Source organism: Narcine bancroftii, chromosome 5 (genome assembly GCF_036971445.1).
Source record: "Narcine bancroftii isolate sNarBan1 chromosome 5, sNarBan1.hap1, whole genome shotgun sequence".
NCBI lineage: Eukaryota > Metazoa > Chordata > Chondrichthyes > Torpediniformes > Narcinidae > Narcine > Narcine bancroftii.
Genome location: NC_091473.1, coordinates 202,543,101 through 202,563,950, shown reverse-complemented (window position 1 = coordinate 202,563,950; position 20,850 = coordinate 202,543,101). Strand labels below are relative to the sequence as shown.

Genomic DNA, 20,850 nt, shown 5'->3' with positions numbered 1-20,850 from the left:
CCAGGCCTTTCAACATTTGAAATGCTTCCACACGGTTTCCCCCCCCCCCATTCTTATGAAGTCCAAGGATTACTAGTCAAAAGAGCCATCAAACATTCCACATACTACAGGCTAATCCCTTCATTCAAGGAATCATTCTTGTGAATCTTCTCTGAACCCTCTCCAATGTCAGCACATCTTTGTTATAAAAAGGAGCCCAAAATTACCCATGCACTGTGAGACCTAACCAGTGCCTAATAAAGCCTCCACATCACATCCCTGCTCTTGTATCCTATTCCTCTCACTAGGAATGCTGCCATTGTGTTTGCCTTCTTCCCCACTGACCAGGAGGTTAACCTTTAGGGCTTTAGGGCTGCACGAGGGCTTCCAAGGCCCTTTGCACTTCTGAGTTTTGCATTTTCTCCCTCATCCCAATAATAGTTGTCCTTTCCTTCCATCTTCTGAAGTGCACGACCGCACACTCTCCAACACTGCTATTTCATTTGCCACCGCTTTGCCCAATCTATCCAAGTCTCTCCACACCCTTTCCGGTTTCTCTTTGTTATCATCTGCAAACCTGGCCACCAAGTTTTTTTAATCCTCAATCCAGATCATTAAAATACAACATGCAGAAGAAGTGGCCCCAGCACCGATCTCTGCGGAGCATCACTGGTAGCCAACTAATTCCCACTCTGTTTCTTGTTGATAAACAACTGTTCCACTCATACCATTTTGATTCAAGGATCCTTTATTGTCATTTAATAATACAGAAAATGTAATATTACACAAAATTTTCTTTTTCTTGGCGTAATTCCACAGGCTCCCATCTTGTTAAGCACCCTCATGTGTGGCACTTGTCAAAGGCCTTTGTGACAAGAGTATATAGAAATGTTTTTGGGAGATAAGTTAGGAAAGTTTTTTTTTAAGTGTAGGTCACGTACAAACACTTTAAAACAGATCTTATTTAAAATACTGGAGCTTTTCCCCATGGTAGACATATCGGGGCCTCAGAGCTTTTGCAAGAGCTTTGAAGAGTGCTCAAGAGACTTCACTAATTGATTGTTGTTTATACAAAAGGCAACAGATGAAAGATCTTGTTGGAGCCGCCTTCTGTCTGGAGATGTTCTAAGAGGATCATGTGGTTTTGCAACAGAGAGAAACAGGCTTTCTCACAGAGAGAGAGAGGGAGGGAGAGATCACTTGTACAGTGTTACTGCCAGCAGAAGTAGCTAGGACTGGAACAGGACAGTTGGCAAGCTTGTGGAAAGCCTTTTGGAAGTCAGCCCTTATGGTTCATGCAAGAGGAGAGGACTGAAATGGCTTATGTTTCACTTGGAATAAGAGAAACAGAAAGCAATTCTATGGTGACCTGGAAGAAAGAGGTTATCATGTGGAGAACCCTGAAGGGGCAAGTTTCATCAGCAGGACACTGAAGTGGCTGATGGAAGTACATCAGTTGTGGATGTCCTGGAATAACAAATCTCTCTCTGAGAACCGACCAGAACTTTCCTGAGCGGTAACCATTTACCTTTCAAGCACCAAAGCCTCGTGAACTTTATCAATGTTAAATTCTGTGCACAGTATAAGAATTACCTGCAACCAGTGAACTTGGAGGAAGGAGGAAGGAGGAAGGAGACTGTGAATCAAAGAACTTTTCTGAACGTACACACACATTACATACACGTGCGCTTAAAATTAGGGGGTTAAGTAAGTTAATTGTGATAAGTTAAAGTGCGATTGTTTTCATGTTTAAAGATCATTAAAAGCAACTTTTGTTTAAGTAACCCTTTGTCTTGGTGAATATCTACTGCTGCTGGGTTTTGGGATCCTCTGGGCTCGTAACACATGGAATCCCAATATACAGCATCCACTGCATGTCCTTTGCCTATCCTGCTTGTGTTTTTTTTGCCATTTCTTTGCCCATTCTCCTCATCTATCTAGTAGGTTGGTAAGGCAGGATATTCCCTCAAGAAAGCCATGCTAACTATGGCCTAAAATAAAAACATAATGCTGGAGAAAGTCAGCAGGACATACAGCATATTTTTTTATATATAGTAATGATAAAGATACATAACCAACATTTTGGGCCTGAGATCTCTAGAACATTACAGCGCAGACAACAGGACTTTTGGCCCTTCTAATCTGCACCGTTATTATTCTGCCAAGTCCTAATTACCTGCATACAGTCCACAGCCCTCCACACCTCTCCCATCTACGTACCTGTCCAAATTTTTCTTAAATCTGAAAATTGAGCCCACATTCGCCACTTTAGCTGGCAGCTCATTCCACTCTCCCACCGCTCTGTGTGTGAAGGAGTTCCCCCAATGTTCCTTCTAAACACCCTTCCACCCTTAACCAATGTCCTCTGGTTTGTATCTCACCTACCCTCAGTAGTAAAAGCCTATTTACATTTACTCTGTCTATCTCCTCATAATTTTGTATATTATCAAATCTACCTTTGTTCTTCTACGCTTCAGGGAATAAAGTCCTAACCTGTTTAACCATTCCCAGTAACTCAGTTCCTCAAGTCCAGGGAACATCTTAGTAAATCTCTGAACTCTTTCTATCTTATTGATATCTTTCCTGTAGTTCGGTGACCAAAACTGAACACAATACTTCAAATTTGGCCTCACCAATGTCTTATACAACTTTACCATAACATCCCAACTCCTGTACTCAACACTTTGATTAATGAAGACCAGTATGGCAAAAGCTCTCTTCACAACATTATCTACCTGTGATGCCACTTTCAGGGAATTATGCATCTAAATTCCAAGATCCACACTCCTCAGTGCCTAACCATTTACCGTACGTCCTTCCAAAACACAACATCTCACACTTGTCTGCATTAAATTCCATCTGACATTTTTCAGCCATTTTTTCAGCTGGTCCAGATCCCTCTGCAAGCTTTGAAAACCTTCCTCATTGTCCACAATGCCTCCAATCTTAGTGTCATTTGCAAATTTTATGATCCAATTTACCACATTATTATCCAGATCATTGACAGAGATGACAAACAACAAAGGTCCCAGTACAGATCCCTGAGGCCACACCACTAGTCACAGGCCTCTAGTCTGAGAAGCAACCATCCACTACCACTCTCTGACTATCTTCCCATGAATACCGAGCTTCTGAACCTTTTGACAAACCTCTCATGTAGGACCTTGTCAAAAGCCTTGCCAAAGTCCTTTCCTTTTTTCCCTTTACTTTTGGCTTGGCTTCGCGGACGAAGATTTATGGAGGGGTATGTCCACGTCTCCTGCAGGCTCGTTGGTGACTGACAAGTCCGATGCGGGACAGGCAGGCACGGTTGCAGCGGTTGCAAGGGAACATTGGTTGGTTGGGGTTGGGTGCTGGGTTTTTCCTCCTTTGTCTTTTGTCAGTGAGGTGGGCTCTGCGGTCTTCTTCAAAGGAGGTTGCTGCCCCCTGAACTGTGAGGCGCCAAGATGCACGGTTGGAGGTGAGATCAGCCCACTAGCGGTAGTCAATGTGGCAGGCACCAAGAGATTTCTTTAAGCAGTCCTTGTACCTCTTCTTTGGTGCACCTCTGTCTCGGTGGCCAGTGGAGAGCTTGCCATATAACACGATCTTGGGAAGGCGATGGTCCTCCATTCTGGAGACGTGACCCACCCAGCGCAGTTGGGTCTTCAGCAGCATGGATTCGATGCTTGGGGACAACATCCACAGCCTTTCCTTCATCAACTTTCCTGGTAATCTCCTCGAAAAACTCTATATGATTGGTTAAACGAGATGCACCACACACAAAGCCACATTGACTATACCAAATCAGTCCCTGGCTATCCAAATTCTTGTATATCCGATCTCTTCAGACATTTTCCAGTAATTTACCTACAACTGATGTCAGGTTCACCACTCTATAATTTCCTGGGTTAACCACACCTGTGGCTAAGAACATTTAAAAATTCCTGCCAAAACCACCGCAATTTCTACCCTTGAGGGAATATTTTGTCAGGCCCTGGGGATTTACCCACCCTTTTTGCTTTAACACAAGCACCTCCTCTTCCTTAATCTATATAGGTTCTATGACCTCACTGCTGGTTTTCCTTACTTCCCCAAACTTTATGCCAGTTTTGTGAGTAAATAATAATTAAAAAAAACACATTTACCTCTTATCTCTTAATTTTTTTATAATCTGGACAAACAGTATGGTAACAGGCCCTTTTGGCCCATGAGTCCGTGCTGCCCAATTACCTCCAATTAGCCTGCCACCCCATTATATTTTGAACAGTGGGAGGAAACAGGAGTTCCTGGATGAAACCCATGCAGAGACGAGAAGATCATACACACTCCTTTCAGACAGTGCTGCATAGGAACCCAGGTCAGTGGCACTGTAACAGCGTTGCACTAACCACACATAGCTGACCACTCTGATCTTAAAGGGGACCAATTTTGTTCCTTACAATCCTTTTGCTCTTCATATACTTGTATAAACCCTTAGGATTTTCCTTCACATTGTCTGCCAAAACAACTTTGTGTCTTCTTTTAGCCTGATTTCTTTCTTGAGATTTTTCTTGCCTTTTTTATACTCCTCAAGAACCTCATTTGCTCCACGTTGCCTATGCCGGGTAGATACCTCTCTCTCGAAAACCAAGGTTCCCCATGCCTGTTAACCTTGCCTTTAATCCTGACAGGAACATACAAACTCGGTCCTCTCAAAATTTTGCCTTTGAAGGCCTTCCACTTACTGAACACATTCTTCCCAGAAAGCATATCTCAATCCATGGATTCTAGGTCCTCTCATTTCCTCAAAATTGGCCTTTCTCCAGTTTAGAATCTCAATCCAAGGCCCAGACCTACCCTTATCTATAAGTAACTTGAAACTAATGGCATTATGGTCACTGGCCCCAAAATGTTTCCCAACATATACTTCTGTCACCTGTCCTGTGTCGTTCCCTAACAGGAGATCCAGTTTTGCACTATCTCTAGTTGGTACTTCCATATATTAGAAAACTTTCCTGAACAGATTTAACAAACTCCAAGCGATTCAGCCCTTTTACAGTACGGGTGTCCCAGTCAATATGTGGAAAGCTAAAATCCCCTACTATCACATACCTTTATCAAAATATGAGCAAAATGTAGGCAGGCCCTGGAATAAAATGGTGGGGGGAGGGAGAGGGCAAGAGGTAATCAGTAGACACCGGTGCAAACAGGGGGAGGGGAGGGATGACTGTGAATAGAGAGGGAAGGGGGTGTTGAGCTAGATGAGACAGAGGAATGGGGAAGATGGAAAATGGGGTGGTCTATCAGAAACCAGAGAAGTTGACGATAAAATACCGTTCAGTTGGGAAATGCCCGGGTGTTGCTCCTCCAAATTACGGGTGGCCTTGGTTTGGCAGTGCATGAGGCCATAGACAGACATGACAGCGTGGGAGTGAGGTGCAGAATTACAGTGGTAGACCACTGGGAGATCCTGGTTAATGATGAAAACAGCACGAAGGTGCTCAGCGAGGTGATCTCCCAGTCTATGTCCAGTCTCTTCGATGTAGGAGATCACAGCAGGAGCACTGGATGCAGTATGTGACTCTCACAGATTCATAAGTGAAGCTTCGCTTCACTTGGAAGGTCCGTCTGGGGTCCCGAATGGCAGGTGGTACAGAAGATGCCAAGGGGGCGATTTGAGGGAAGGGATGAGTGGACAAGGGAGTCACTGAGGGAGTGGTCCTCTGGAAGACAGAGAGGGCAAGAAGTGGTGGGATCATGTAGTTGGAGGCAGTCAGGGTGATAGATGAGGACAATGGAATCCAGTTGTCGTCGCTAGGTACAGACATGCGAGAAATGGAGGAGATGTGGGTTAGGGATGAGCTGATGGTGATGGACTTTGACTAATCTTGTAAGGCACTTCCAGGTTCTCTACAAACATCATTGTTGATGTTCGACCAACAACTTCCCAACGAATGGTGTTAGTTTAACAGGCCTATCATTTCCTTTCTGCTGCCTCCCTCCTTTGTTAAATTGGCAGAGCAACCTCTGCAATTTTTCAGGCCTCCAGAACCATGCCACAATCTATTGATTCATGGAGGATCATTATCAAATACCTTCACAATCACCATAGCAACTTCTTTCAGAACCTGAGGGTGCATCCCATCTGGTCCAGGAAACCTAGCTATCCCACGACCATTCACCTTCCCAAGCACCTTCTCTCTGGTGCTTGTGACTTCACTCACCTCTCTTCCCTGCAGCCTAGAAAGCCCGGTTTTACTGCTAGTCTTCCAAGGTGAAGACCAACGCAAAAATACCCATTATAATTCCTCCAGCGACATTTTCTATCGGTCCTAGATCTATTCTCGCCTCTTAATACTTAAATAAGCTTTTAGTGCCCTTTGAGATATTGTTTGCTTGCTTCCTTTGAAGTTCATCCTTTCCTTCTTAAGGACTGTTTGCTTTTACAAGCTTCCCAGTCCTCTATCTTCTCATTTTTCCTTCCTTGCATACCTTTCTTTTGCTTTTACTTTGGCCTTCTTCCACTCAATACTACTTCCTTTTTTTAAAATATACCTGTCTTGCACCTTTCTCATTTCTTGTGAAAGCTCCAGCCATTCCTGCTTCGCCGTCATCCCTGCTAGTGTGTCTTTCCAATCAACTTTGGCCAGTTCCTCTGCTGCCCCCTTTATTCCACTGGTACATGCCATGAATCAGAATGACATCGTGGCTAGAAAGTTGCCGGGGTTCCAGGGCCTAAGATATGGGGAAAGGTTAGGTCTTTATTCTTTGGAGTGTAGAAGGTTGAGAGGGGGTTTGATCGAGTTATTTAAAATTATGAGGAGTATAGATAGTGCTGACGTAGAGAGGCTTTTTCCTTTAAGAAAGGGGGAGACACAAACAAGAGGACATGAGCTGAGAGGTAGGGAGCAAAAGTTTAGAGCAGTGGTTCTCAACCTTTTTCTTTCCACTCTCATACCACTTTAAGTATTCCCTATGCCATAGGTGCTCTAAAATTAGAAAGGGATTACTTAAGGTGGTTTGTGGGTGGAAAGAAAAAGTTTGAAAACTACTGTTTTAATTGTCCCTAATTGATTCATTATGTGTACAGTTCCAGAATTCCAAAGGAAATGGGCCAATGACAATTTTTCTCAAGCAAAATATTTCAGTAACAATCGGGAGTGATTCTCAACCTTCCCTTCCCACTCACATCCCAACTTAAGCAATCCCTTACTAATCACAGAGAACCGATGGCAGAGGGATAACTTAAAGTGGGATATGAGTGGGAAGAAAAAGGTTGAGAACCATTGGGTTAGAGGAAAAATGAGGGGGGAATTCTTTACTCAGAGAGTGGTGGGCTTGTGGAACGAGCTTCTGGGAGAAGTGGTGGAGGCAGGCTCGATATTAGCATTTAAGGATAAGTTAGATATGTTTATGGACAGGAAAGGAATAGAGGGTTACAGGTCAGTGGGATTGGTGGGAGAAAGTGTTCGTCGTGGACTAGTTGGCCTTCTTCTGTGCTGTAACTCAAGAGTCCAGCAGGATCCGGGAAACCTGGCCTTGTTGGTGGCGCGGTAGGAGCCTGCAGTGGCCTCTTCAGGTGAACAATCTCTTGAGGACATTTTAACACCTGAAGACCTATTTCGTCCTGTATCTTCTGCGTCCATGGCCCAGCCTCTGAAAATCAATGATTTGTGGCACTGTTTTCTTATATGCCTTTTTAGGTAGTTGTGTTGAGTTTAATTTTTTGATATTTCACTATCCTGCGGCTAGTCTGATTGCAAGTCTGACTGTAAGAGGTGCTTAGACAATTCCTGATGGTGGTGAATTTATCTGCCTTGCAGCAGGCAAAAAGAAATTTCATGTAATGGGACACTGTTTTATTACTATGACAATAATTTGAATCTTCTAATGGTTATATGGTCTGCCCACAGTTCTCTATTCCATGTACACAAGGTGGTTGATACTTGGAATGTTGTTGCCACAGATGGAATAACTATATTGAAGGGGCAATTTGACAGAAATATAAATAGGCAAGGTATGGATATCCCTTTGAAGTCTCTCTGTATCCCCCTGAAATTTATTAATAACTGAACCACAATAAAACATGCCTCCAACGACAGGGGAGAACAGCCAGGGTCCAAACCCAGGTGCGATCAAACACCAGTAGTGACTGCAGACTGCAGAGTCAACTCCTGGAGCCGCTGGTGTCTCAGCAGCCGGAGGGTTTAAATGCCCCCAAGTACCTACTGTTCATCTCAATGTTCTCTTCACTGTGAGCTCGTCGATGTCTCAGCAGGTGGGAGGACCGAGTGAAGCCCTTTCCACACTGAGCACAGGCGAAGGACCTCTCCCCGGTGTGAATCCGCTCATGTGTCAGCAGGTCAGATGCCCACATGAAGCCATTCCCGCACTGGGGTTAGGTGTACAGCCTCTCCCCGGTGTGACTTTGTTGGTGCCTCAGGAGGCTGGAGGACTGAGTGAATTTCTTCCCACATTGAGCGCAGGTGAAGGGTCTATCACCGGTGTGGACCCATTGGTGGGTCAGCAGTTTGGACGACTGGGTGAAGCCCTTGCCGCACACTGAGCAAATGTACAGCCCATGCCTGCTGTGAATGCGCTTGTGCGTCAACAGGTGAGACGATTGTCTGAAGCTCTCTCCACATACTGGACAGGTGTATGGCCTCTCTCCAGTGTGAATGAGCCTGTGCATCAGCAGGTAGCTCGACCGAGTAAACCCTTTACCACATTCAGGGCAGCTGAACTGTCGCTCCCCAGAGTGAACTTGTTGGTGTCTCAGAAGACTCTGCGACTGAGTGAATCCTGTCCCGCACTCTGAGCAGGTGAACGGCCGTTCCCCGGTGTGATTCCGCTGGTGAATTAGCAGGTTGGACGACCGAATAAATCCCTTCCCACAGTCGGGGCAGGTGAAGGGCCTCTCCCCCATGTGGATCCGCTGGTGGTTTAGCAAGGCGGATGACTCAGTGAAGCCCTTGCTGCACTCTGAGCAAGTGAAGGGCCTTTCCCCCGAGTGAATCCACTGGTGGGTCAGCAGGTGGGACGACCGAGTGAAACCCTTCCCGCACTGGCTGCAGGTGAAAGGTCTATCACCGGAGTGTATTGGCTGCTGGGTCCCTGGTTGACTCCCCTGAGTGAATCCCTGCCCATCGTTGGAGCAGGTGAAGGGTCTGCCCCCTGAGTGCATTGACTGCTGGATCTTCAGGTCAACTGCTCAAGCAGGTGAGCAGCCGCTCCCCGGTGCAATTCCACTGGTGAATCAGCAGGTTGGACGACCGAATGAATCCCTTCCCACACTCTGAGCAGGTGAAGGGTCTCTCCCCAAGAGGAACTGCTGATCCAACATCAAGGTAACCTGGTAATCCCTTCCCAGTTTGACCACTCGAATGGACCCCTTCCTGCAGTTGGAGCAGGTGAAGGGTCTCACCTCCACACACGCGCTGCTGTGTCACCAAGTCAACTGCTCAAGTGGGCCCTTTCCTGCAGCTGGAGCAGGTGAGGTGCCTCTACCCTGGTGAATCAGCAGATGGGTCGGTCGACCAAATCCCTGTCCACATCCAGAGCAGGTATAGAGCTTGGCGTGATTAGATTCACTGGATAGTCATCTGGTTGGAATGATGAATGAATCCCTTCGAATAATTGCCTCAGGGAACTCACCGGTGAGTCAGTGGGGGAAAAAAGGTGACTGGTTCTAAAACGCAATGGGTGTAGGTGTTTGAATGCATCACAGTTTTTCCCTCATGGTCAGAACAATAAGATAGTTTCACTGTTGAAGAGACAAGGGCATTCTGAACAAATTCCCAGTTGTCTCCCTTTGTGTGACAAGGGCTTCCAGTTGCCTTTCTGTTCCGACCTACGCTGAGGTAACAGCTGCCCACTCCTTCAGAGACTTGGAAGAAAATTTACACACTTTCTCCGCCACTTGGTTTGTGGGAGAACCTTGCCCACGTGCATTTCGTCCCCTGCTGCCAGAAACAGTGTGATCTCTCCCCAATTGTGTCACAGAGCCCGTGGTCAGATGTCTTTGACTGAAAAGTCGAGCCTCTCTCCTTCCATCAGTCACGTGGGCGGCTGCAGACGTGATGCGACCTCTCATCCAAGATCCTCATTTACGGAACATTCGCTGTCGATTTTCTGTAAAAAGGTAATGGTCATCAAGGGGTTGCATGGTTGACACAGTGGTCAGCGCAGCGCCTTTACAGCACTAGTGATCGGGGCCGGGGTTCAAATCCTGCACTGTCCGTAAGGAGCTTGTACATTCTCCCCGTGTCTGCGTGGGTTTTCCCCGGGGAGCTCCAGTTTCCTCCCACCGTCCGAAACCTACCGGGCGTGTACATCAATTGGGCGGCACAGACTGTGGGTTGAAATGGCCCGTTACCGCGCTGTATGTCTACATTTAAACCAACTCAGAACAGAGACTTTTATTCTCTCTGGCAACTTAGTTGGTAATTATCCTGCGTCTGATTCAGACATTAGAGGCTCACGTCTAACTCCAGAAACCCGAGCACAAGAGTTGGTAAAGTGGTCAACTAGCATGCACTCAGATTGAAGATATTTGGATGAAGCATTACAGTGGATTAGAACTTCCTTGTCACCAACTTCTAGACTCCTCTGCCCTGGATCATGGGGAGGGCCAGTCTTTGAATAGTGATACTAACGAGGTTATGGACTGGACTGGAGTGAAGGGTCACAGGGAAATAGCCAGGAAAATGGACTTCCATGAAAGACCATTGTGATAGTAGCAGGTGAGCTGCTGTTGCAATGAATTGGGTCAGGGGGGGGTGAGAAGGGGGATCATTGTTGGCTAGAACATGAGGCACAAACTCCCTGCTCTTTCTGGAAAGTGTGATCCGTCAGCATGGGGAGAACAGCAAGATCTGACTCCTCCATCTGACACAACAAGCAAGAGAAAGACACCACCCAGCAGCAGCTGAAGGAAGCCATGCTAAACCTCCACCAATCAGTGTTGCCACAGGTCCACCATGAAGGACAAGGAGGGAATATTATTGCCAGAGGACCCAATTATCTGGAGTTACTGGAACACCAGCAAGATTCTCCTGCGAGCAGGAGGTTTTCTCTACACTGCCCTCATAACCATTAGTTCCCTTGCTAGCTCAAAATCTATTGATGATCAACTTCAATATTCTCAGCAACTCAACCTCCTCAACCCTCCTGTACTGCAAGATACACCTATGGGCACTATTCCAGGAGTGATCTCACCAGGCAGCTAGATATGGCAGTAAGACCTTTATTCTCATGTTCAAGGCGGTTTTTTGCAATACCTTCCAACAAATGTCGGCATGGTTAGCCTAGTGGTTGGCGCAACACCTTTGCAGCGCAAGCAATTGGGACCGGGGGTTCAAATCCTGCGCTGTCTGCATGGGTTCAAATCCTGCGCTGTCTGCATGGGTTTTCCCCGGGGGTTCCAGTTTCCTCCCACTGTTCAAAACGCACCAGGGTTGCAGGTTAATTGGGCGGCATGGGCTCGTGGGCCAAAATGGCCTGTCTAAATTTAAAATGTAATTTAAATTTTAAAAATCTGAATTACTCACTGTTGTTGCACATTAACTTTCAGTGACTCAAGTGCAAGGACTCTCAGCTCAATCAAAAACCTACACTTTGGGCGGAGAAGTGGCGGATGGAGATCAGTGGGAAGTGATGAACTTTGGAAGGTCAAACGTGAAAGCGGAGTGTGTGGTTCATAGTAGAATTCTTAAGACTTTGGAAGAACAGGGAGATCTTGGGGTCCAGATAAATAGATCCTTCAAGGTTGCCAAACAAATGATTGGGAGGTTAAGAAGATGTATGGTGTGCTGCCTTTCATTTATCAGGGGACTGAGTTCCAGAGCTGTGAGAAAATGCTGCAGCTCGAGAAAACTCTAATCAGACCACACGGTGCCACTGTATCCTCTGAGCGGTGCGTGTGTGCACACACACGTTTTGCAACTAGCACACAAAGGAAATTAATGTGTGCACAAAAGTTACCTAAAATAATGTAGTAATTAATAATCATACTTATTGAAAATAATCTCATACTTGTATTATATTAAAATATGCCAATACAGTTTTATTAGCCTCAGGACCCCCCCTCCACCGCAACTGGATCCTTGACTTCCTCATCGGAAGATGTCAGTCAGTACAAATTGGAAACAATGTCTCCTCCTCATTGATCGTCAATCAACACAGGTGCACCCCAAGGATGTGCCTGGCCACACCCATGACTGTGTGGCCAGGCACAATTCCAAAGCCATTTACAGTTGTCACCAGAATCATGAATGGCAATGAGGAAGCTGTACAGGAGGGAGATAGATCAGCTTGTTGAATGGTGTAATGACAACAAACTTATGCAAAGTCAGCAAAACCAAAGAGATGACTGTGGACTTAAGGAGGAAGTCAAGGGAACATAACCCAGTCCTCATCGAAGGCTCAGGAGGGGAGAGGGTCATGAAATTCAGATTCCGAGGATCTGCCCTGGAGCCTCCACGTTAATGCAATCACAAAGAAGGCTCGCCAGCGGCTATACTTTGTGAGGTGTTTGAGGAGGCTCAGTACATCACCAAAGACTGGTAAACTTCTACAGATGTACCGTGGAGAGCATTCTGGCTGGTGCATCACTGACTGGTACGGAGGCACCAACTCTCAGGACAAGAATAAACTCCAGAGGGTTGTTAACTCGGCCTGCGACATCACAAGCTCTAGACTTCACTCCATCAAGGACATCTACACGAAGTGATGTCTTAAAAAAAAAAGAACCTCTATCCTCGAGGACCCCCACCCACCCAGGCCATGCCCTCTTCAGTCTGCTACCATCGGGGAAAAGCTACAGGAACCTTAAGACGAGCACTCAGCGGCACAAGGACAGCTTCTTCCCCACTGCCATCAGATTCCTGAATGATCAATGAACCAGAGACAAGGCCTTACTTTTCATGCCCAATTATTGTTATTATTATTTTTACTTTAATTTTTATAGTAATGTCGTAAAATGGTTACATATGTATGTTTGCCGAAAACACAGAATTTCATGACTTATTTATGACAATAAATCCTGATCCTGATCTGCAACAACGTTTGTGTCATGGCCATTAAATCACATGATCAGTGGAGTCTCCCTCCCCCCCCCCCCCCCATCGATGTGATCTACTAGGATCGTTGTCTGAAGAGGGCACACAAAAATCATTGAGGACCCCTTCCATCCCACACACAAAGCATCTTTCAGCTGCTTCTGTTGGGGAAGAGATACAGGAGTATCAGAGCCAGCATCTCCAGGCTGAGGAACAGCTTCTTCCAATGGGCAGTGAGAACACTGAACAACCAAAGGAACCGCTCACACTAACCATCCGAGACTCTCATATGTACAAAGCAATATTTATTCATTTTTTTGGATTGATGAAATACTTGTCCTGCATAAGTATTGTTTGTCTGTGTGTTATGTCTGGTTGTGTGTCTCCATATTATGCACCGAGCACCAGAGAATGCTGTTTTATCAGGTTGTACTTGTACAATCAGATGACAGTAAACTTGACTTGACTTGGAGTGTTGTGTTCAGTACTGGATGCCACATTACAGGAAGTAGGAAGATGCTTTGGAGAGGATGCATAGGAAATTTGCCTGTACTGGAGAACATGTCACATGAAACAGGGTTGACAGAGCTCACGCTTTTCTCTCTGGAGCGATGATGAGAGGCAAATTAATAGATTATGAGAGCCCTAGATAAGGATGGACAACCAATCACAATTTTCCAGAGGTGAGTGGAATGTTTCAGGGAGATCTAACACTGCCTGGAAGGAGTTTGTACGTTCTCCCCGTGACTGCATGGGTTTCGTCCAGGTGTTCCAGATTCCTCCAGGTGCTCCAGATTCCTCCCACCCTTCAAAACATATGGGGGGGGGTTTGCTGAAGGACAACTGGGTTGCATGGGCTGATGGGCCTGTTACTGTGCTGTGCTATTGCTGGTGCTGAAACAGTGTTGCGCTAACTGCGTCACCCAAGTGTCTCCCCGTCAGGAAATTGAATCCCCGGTCTCCTGCGTGACAGACAGGATTATAACCACTATACTAACAGGGAACTGATGATTATAATCGTTTTCTTCATTAACTACTAGTTCTGCCAGTGTCCCGGACAGGCCCTTGGCACAACCCTGCAGCAACAGCAAAAGGAATGCATGCATTCATTGAGGAGAATTGCTCGTTCGGAGGAGCAAACTTACTTGTGTCCAATGAAGTCTCAGTGTTCCCTCGGAGGGTCCATCTGCCCAGTCTTATCCATTTGTTTTATTATTTATTTCCTCGATTTTTTTGTTGAGGCAAGGACCTGGAAACCATCATTGGCACTAATAAAGAGGTGCTGCTGAGCAGGGATACAAAGGGTACTGGACACAGCCCAGGACATCACTGGCAAAACAGGCTGCTGACGGAGAGCAGCAGCAATCACCAAGGATCCACACCACCCAGCACATGCTCTGTTCTCGCTGCCGCCATAAGGAAAGAAGTCTAGGAGCCACAAGATTCGCACCACCAGGTTCAGGAACAGCTGCTACCCCTCCACCATCAGACTCCTCAATGACAAACTCAAACAGGGACTCATTTAAGGACTTTTACCTCAGCACTTTATTGATTTTTTCCCCTCTTGGATTTGTAGTCAGTTTGCTTTGTGTTGGGGAACACTCTGGGCCTAGCGATCATACACTATTAGTTTTAGGCTAGTAATGGAAAAGAATAGAGGTGGGCAAAAGGTTGAGATTATTAATTGGAAGAAAGCAAATTTTGAGGGGATGAGAAAAGATTTGGAGGGTAGGGATTGGGATGTTATTTTCAGGGAAGAATGTAGCGGATAAATGGAGGATATTCAAAGGAGAAGTTCTGAGAATGAAGAGTTGGTTTGTCCCCATGAGTATTAAAGGGAAGGATAGAAACTGTTGGGAACCTTGGTTTTCAAAAGATATTGGGAGCTTGGTTCGGAGGAAGAGGGATGTGGACAACAGGTATAAACAGCAAGGAAGGGATGAACAGCTTGAGGAATACAAGGAGAGTAGAAAAAAATCTTAAGGAGGAAATTAAAACGGCTAAAAGGAGAAATGAAGCTGCTTTGGCAGGAAAAGTAAAAATAAATCCAAAAGGTTTCTGCAGGTACATTAAAAGATAAAGAATAGTGAGGAATAAAATTGGATCCCTTGAAGGTGTGGTGGTGGCGGGGGGGGGGGTTTAATCTCCGTGAGAAGCCAGAGGAGATGGGTGAAATTTTAAACAATTTTTTTTGTTCAGTATTCACTAAGGAAAAGAATATTGAGCCAGATGGAGTGAAGAAATATGGTCGGTAGCTCACAGATAATATAAGGATTAATGAGGAGGAAGTGTTGGCTATATTGAAAAAGATCAAGGTGGATAAATCTCCAGCTCTTGACAAAATATTCCCTAGGACCCTGAGGGAGGTTAGTGAACAAATAGTGGGGGTGTTGACAGAAATATTTAAAATGTCACTGGTCACGGGGGAAGTGCCGGAGGACTGGAGGGTGGCTCATCTTGTTCCACTGTTCAAAAAAGGATCCAAAAGTAGACCTGGTAATTATAGGCCTGTAAGTCTGATGTTGGATGTGGGTAAATTAATGGAAAGTGTTCTTAGAGATGGTACATATTTTTCTTTGGCTTGGCTTCGCGGACGAAGATTTATGGAGGGGGTAAAAGTCCACGTCAGCTGCAGGCTCGTTTGTGGCTGACAAGTCCGATGCGGGACAGGCAGACACGGTTGCAGCGGCTGCAGGGGAAAAATGGTTGGGTGTTGGGTTTTTCCTCCTTTGCCTTTTGTCAGTGAGGTGGGCTCTGCGGTCTTCTTCAAAGGAGGTTGCTGCCCGTCAAACTGTGAGGCGCCAAGATGCACGGTTTGAGGCGATATCAGCCCACTGGCGGTAGTCAATGTGGCAGGCACCAAGAGATTTCTTTAGGCAGTCCTTGTACCTTTTCTTTGGTGCACCTCTGTCACGGTGGCCAGTGGAGAGCTCGCCATATAACACGATCTTGGGAAGGCGATGGTCCTCCATTCTGGAGACGTGACCCACCCAGCGCAGCTGGATCTTCAGCAGTGTGGACTCAATGCTGTCGACCTCTGCCATCTCGAGTACTTCGACGTTAGGGATGAAAGCGCTCCAATGGATGTTGAGGATGGAGCGGAGACAACGCTGGTGGAAGCGTTCTAGGAGCCGTAGGTGATGCCGGTAGAGGACCCATGATTCGGAGCCGAACTGGAGTGTGGGTATGACAACGGCTCTGTATACGCTTATCTTTGTGAGGTTTTTCAGTTGGTTGTTTTTCCAGACTCTTTTGTGCAGTCTTCCAAAGGCGCTATTTGCCTTGGCGAGTCTGTTGTCTATCTCATTGTCGATCCTTGCATCTGATGAAATGGTGCAGCCGAGATAGGTAAACTGGTTGACCGTTTTGAGTTTTGTGTGCCCGATGGAGATGTGGGGGGGCTGGTAGTCATGGTGGGGAGCTGGCTGATGGAGGACCTCAGTTTTCTTCAGGCTGACTTCCAGGCCAAACACTTTGGCAGTTTCCGCAAAGCAGGACGTCAAGCACTGAAGAGCTGGCTCTGAATGGGCAACTAAAGCGGCATCGTCTGCAAAGAGTAGTTCACGGACAAGTTTCTCTTGTGTCTTGGTGTGAGCTTGCAGGCGCCTCAGATTGAAGAGACTGCCATCCGTGCGGTACCGGATGTAAACAGCGTCTTCATTGTTGGGGTTAACTATTTGGAAACCATATAACCACACAGCACAGAACAGGCCAGTTCAGCCCTACTAGTCCATGCCGTAGCAAATCCCCACTCTCCTAGTCCCACTGACCAGCACCCGGTCCATACCCATCTAGTCCCCTCCTATCCATGTAACGATCCAGTCTTTACTTAAATGTAACGAATGATCCCGCCTCGACCACGTCTGCCGGAAGCTCATTCCACATCCCTACCACCCTCTGCGTAAAGAAATTTCCCCTCATGTTCCCCTTATAATTTTCCCCCTTCAATCTTAAACCATGTCCTCTAGTTTGAATCTCCCCCTTTCTTAATTGAAAAAGCCTATCCACATTTACTCTGTCTGTCCCTTTTAAAATCTTAAACACCTCTATCAAGTCCCCTCTCAATCTTCTATGCTCCAGAGAAAAAAGCCCCAGTCTGCACAACCTTTCCCTGTAACTCAGACCCTGAAATCCTGTCAACATTCTTGTGAACCTTCTCTGCACTCTCTCTATTTTGTTTATATCTTTCCTATAATTTGATGATCAAAACTGTACACAGTACACCAAATTTGGCCTCACCAATGCCTTGTACAATTTCATCATAACCTCCCTACTCTTGAATTCAATACTCCGATTTTATTTCTTTTTATAATATTTTTATTGAGTTTAACATATAAACTTACAAAGGTTTAGAAAAGAAAGCACTTAAGAAATCATTTTTGTACATGTAAGCACACACAAAAAAGAAACTGTTGAGAATTCCTCAGTAAACACAGGAAACATTAATTTGAATTGATCCATAAAACCATGTTAAACCCATTTGCAGAGTTAAGCCAAATTTTTTAAAAAGTGGAAAAACATTAAAAACTACCCCCTCCCTTTAATCAAGTGCTCCTTTTCCACTGGCGCCCTGTCCCAGGAATTGACTGGGAATTTACTGGGTCAGGGTCCAGTGGAAAAGGAACACTGTCTGAAGGGTGATGTCAAATGACATTATTTGACGCCGGGGATTAACTGCCTCGATCTCCTACTCCTATCCCCAATGTTTGCGGATGCCGGTGTGCCAATAAAACCAGTGGAAAAGGGACAGCAGAAAGTTACCTATTCCCAGTGGAAGGTCAAACACTCCAATCCTCGGGGATGAGTTGTCTTCAGTGGGAAAGCAATTAGTTAAGGGTGGCCCAGTGGAAACGGCACAAAGGGCTTCCTATCCTGGTACACTGCATGGCTAATTAACTGGGATGCCAGTGGAAAAGGGGCTAAAGTTACCTTATATCAGTGGTTCAACCTTTTTCTTTCAACTCACATCCCATTTTAAGCAATCCCTATGCCATCGGTGCTCTGTGATTAGTAAGGGATTGCTTAAGGTGGGATGTGAGTGGGAAGGGAAAGTTGAGAATCACTCTCGATTGTTACTGGAATATTTTGCTTGAGAAAAATTGTCATTGGCCCATTTCCTTTGGAGTTATGAAACAGAACACATAACGAGTCAATTAGGTACGATTAAAACAGTGATTTTCAATCTTTTTCTTTTTGCCCATATACCACCTTAAGCAATCCCTTACTAATCACAGAGCACCGATGGCAGAGGGAATACTTAAAGTGGTATGTGAGCGGAAAGAAAAAGGTTGAGAACCATTTCCTTATATAATAAATAAAAACAAAAATATTGATCCAGTGGTGACCCCCAGACACCAGACAGTGAATTTTCGGAGCACATGATCATTCTTAATTCTTCCAATTATAATATAATTCTAAGAATGGGGCCCACAATTTAAATAAATTGAAACTTCCTACCTTTGATATTATATCTCATTTTCTCCAACCTTAAATCAGATATTATCATATAACTACTGTGTATGAATCATCTTTCCATTGCTCGTCTGGCTATCAATGTGATAGAAGCTAAAACCTTTTCCTGAGATCCAGATATAGGTTTATCTGGTTCACGAGAAAAATTAAACAGAGCAATTAACAGATAAGCCACTAAGTTAATCTTAAGAATCTCTCTAAATTTGGGCACTTCCAAAACATAATGGAGCAGAGAAGGTTCAAAAATTTTACATTTCTCACATAGTGGATAGACATCTGCTTAAAAACTAGATAATTTAAGTTTGGACATATGAGTCTGTGACCCACATTTTACATGAGCACAATTGAGAGTGTCTTATCTGGCTGCATCATGGTGTGGGACGATATCTGAAAAGCATTGGACTGGAAGTCAATACAGAGGATCGTCAAAACAGCCAAGAAGATCACTGAGGTCGCCCTGAACTCTATGATGACATTCACCAGGACCATTGCTTCAATGGGGCCCAAAGAATTATTGAGGATTGTTTCCTCCATCACACAGGATGTTTGATCCACTGCCATCAAGGAGGAGGTTCAGGAGCATTAAAATCATGTCTGCCAGGTTGGGAAATAACATCTTACCACACTAAATTATTTCAAAATATTTATTTTCATTTATTTTAAATTGTATCTGTATGTTTGATTATTAAGTGCCGTGCACAGGTATGCACTGTGGTCCACAAAAACACTGTTTTATCTGAATTACATTTACAGTCAGGTGATAATAAACTTCAAATTTATTGCCAGAGTATTGTCAACCCTGAGATTCCTTTATCCTGCAGGTGAGGCAGAATTACCACGTGCAACAAAAAAAAACTGTACATAGCATAAAACATGTAGAGCACGTAAAACGTTAAACATTTGTTGTTGTTCAACAAATGTTTAGTTTTTTTCAGATGTCAGTTTGTCATACAAATCCACATCACAGAAGCAGGTCTTTTGGCCCAGTGGGTCCTTGTCAATCAACAGTACTAATTTAAACTAATCTTACATCATCCCAACAAATCATTCTCCTTTCATTCAATAGACTACTCCCTCATTCAACCCCTCACCTCCACAATAGGGATAATTTATTGGGATCAACTAATCTACCCAAGAAAAAATGATTGAAGGCAACAATTCTTCTGACATCATCCATCATAACTAAGTGACCTGGTACACAGACAAGTAATAAATACATAAAGGTGCTTGAGAAGCTCAGCTGGTCATAAGCACCCATAGGAAGTAAAGGGCAACTAACGTTTCGGGCTTGGCCCCTTCATGTTGAAACATTGATAGTTATTTACTTCCTATGACCTGACCTGCTGAGTTTGTCTGGCATGTTTGTGTGTTACATTCAACTCTGGCATCTGTAATCTTTATTCTACATCATTGGTTTTCAAACTTTTTCTTTCCACTCACATACCACTTTAAATAATCCCTATAACATTGGTGCTCTGTGATTAGTAAAGGATTGCTTAAAGTGGTATGTGAATGGGGGGGGAAAAGGGTCTAGACCCAATTGTGACTGAAATATTTTGCTTGAGAAAAACAGTCCCATTTCCCTTGGAGTTATAAAACCGTGCACATCACAAGTCAACTAGGGGTGATTAAAACAGTGGTTTTCAAACTTTTTCTTTCCACTCACATCCCACCTTAAGCAATCTCTGACTAATCACTGAGCACCGATGGCAGAGGGAATACTTAAAGTAGGACGTGAGTGGAAAGGAAACGTTTGAAAACCACAGTTGTACAGAGACAGAAAGGCTTTTTTTAAACTTAGATCCAAGTTTTTTGGGTCTCAGTCCCAGGTCCAGCCGTGGCCTCTCCAAATGTGGGCCTGCAGAGTTCAGCAGAGTCTGCAAACCCACCACCAGCTCCCAACCTGCCTGTCAATGGGCTTGGGAACGATGGCCGCCATGTTACCCACAATTCCAAACAAGGGAGCAACCACTCCGCTCCCCAAATGCGCAAGGTACAGGCTGAACAGCGGGGCAGTGGAAGGAGCGCCTGTACTCACGGCGGGCGTCTCTTCTCCCCTCCGCTCCTTCTTCGGCATGGATGTTAATTAGGGCCGCCGCTGAATCTTTCGGTGAAGGCCGCACAACGCGGGTTGTGGCGTCATATCCGGTGTCTGGCGCCTGCGCCCTGAGCTCCAAGCGGTGGTGGGATGACAGACAGGTGTAACACATGGATATGTAGAAATTATTTCTTCCTCAAACATAACAATGGTATAAATGACCAAAATGCAGAGAGAAAGAGATGATAAATATAAAAGGATAAGCAAATTTTCAATTTTTAAAAATTCATATGAATGCAGACCATAGTCTGTCCTGGTTGGTAGCAGAATGTCGTGCAACAT

At 45.1% G+C, this 20,850-nt stretch overlaps 1 protein-coding gene across 3 annotated transcripts in view; it reads right to left on the bottom strand.

Annotated features, from left to right (window-relative positions):
• Nucleotides 1–20,612, bottom strand: part of LOC138764595 (zinc finger protein 436-like) — a 189,842-nt gene extending 169,230 nt beyond the window's left edge. For 2 of the 3 annotated variants that reach the window (XR_011358220.1, XR_011358221.1), the window contains exon 1: nt 20,509–20,612. Coding sequence is in view for 1 of the 3 variants with exons in the window: in XM_069940716.1 (XP_069796817.1) it covers nt 8,339–9,124 (786 nt within the window). In the remaining 2 variants the exon portion in view is untranslated. Of the gene's footprint in view, nt 1–726; nt 10,072–20,508 lie in introns of those variants that run through there. The other variant, XM_069940716.1, reaches the window with a different exon arrangement.
• Nucleotides 20,613–20,850: the final 238 nt, after the last annotated feature.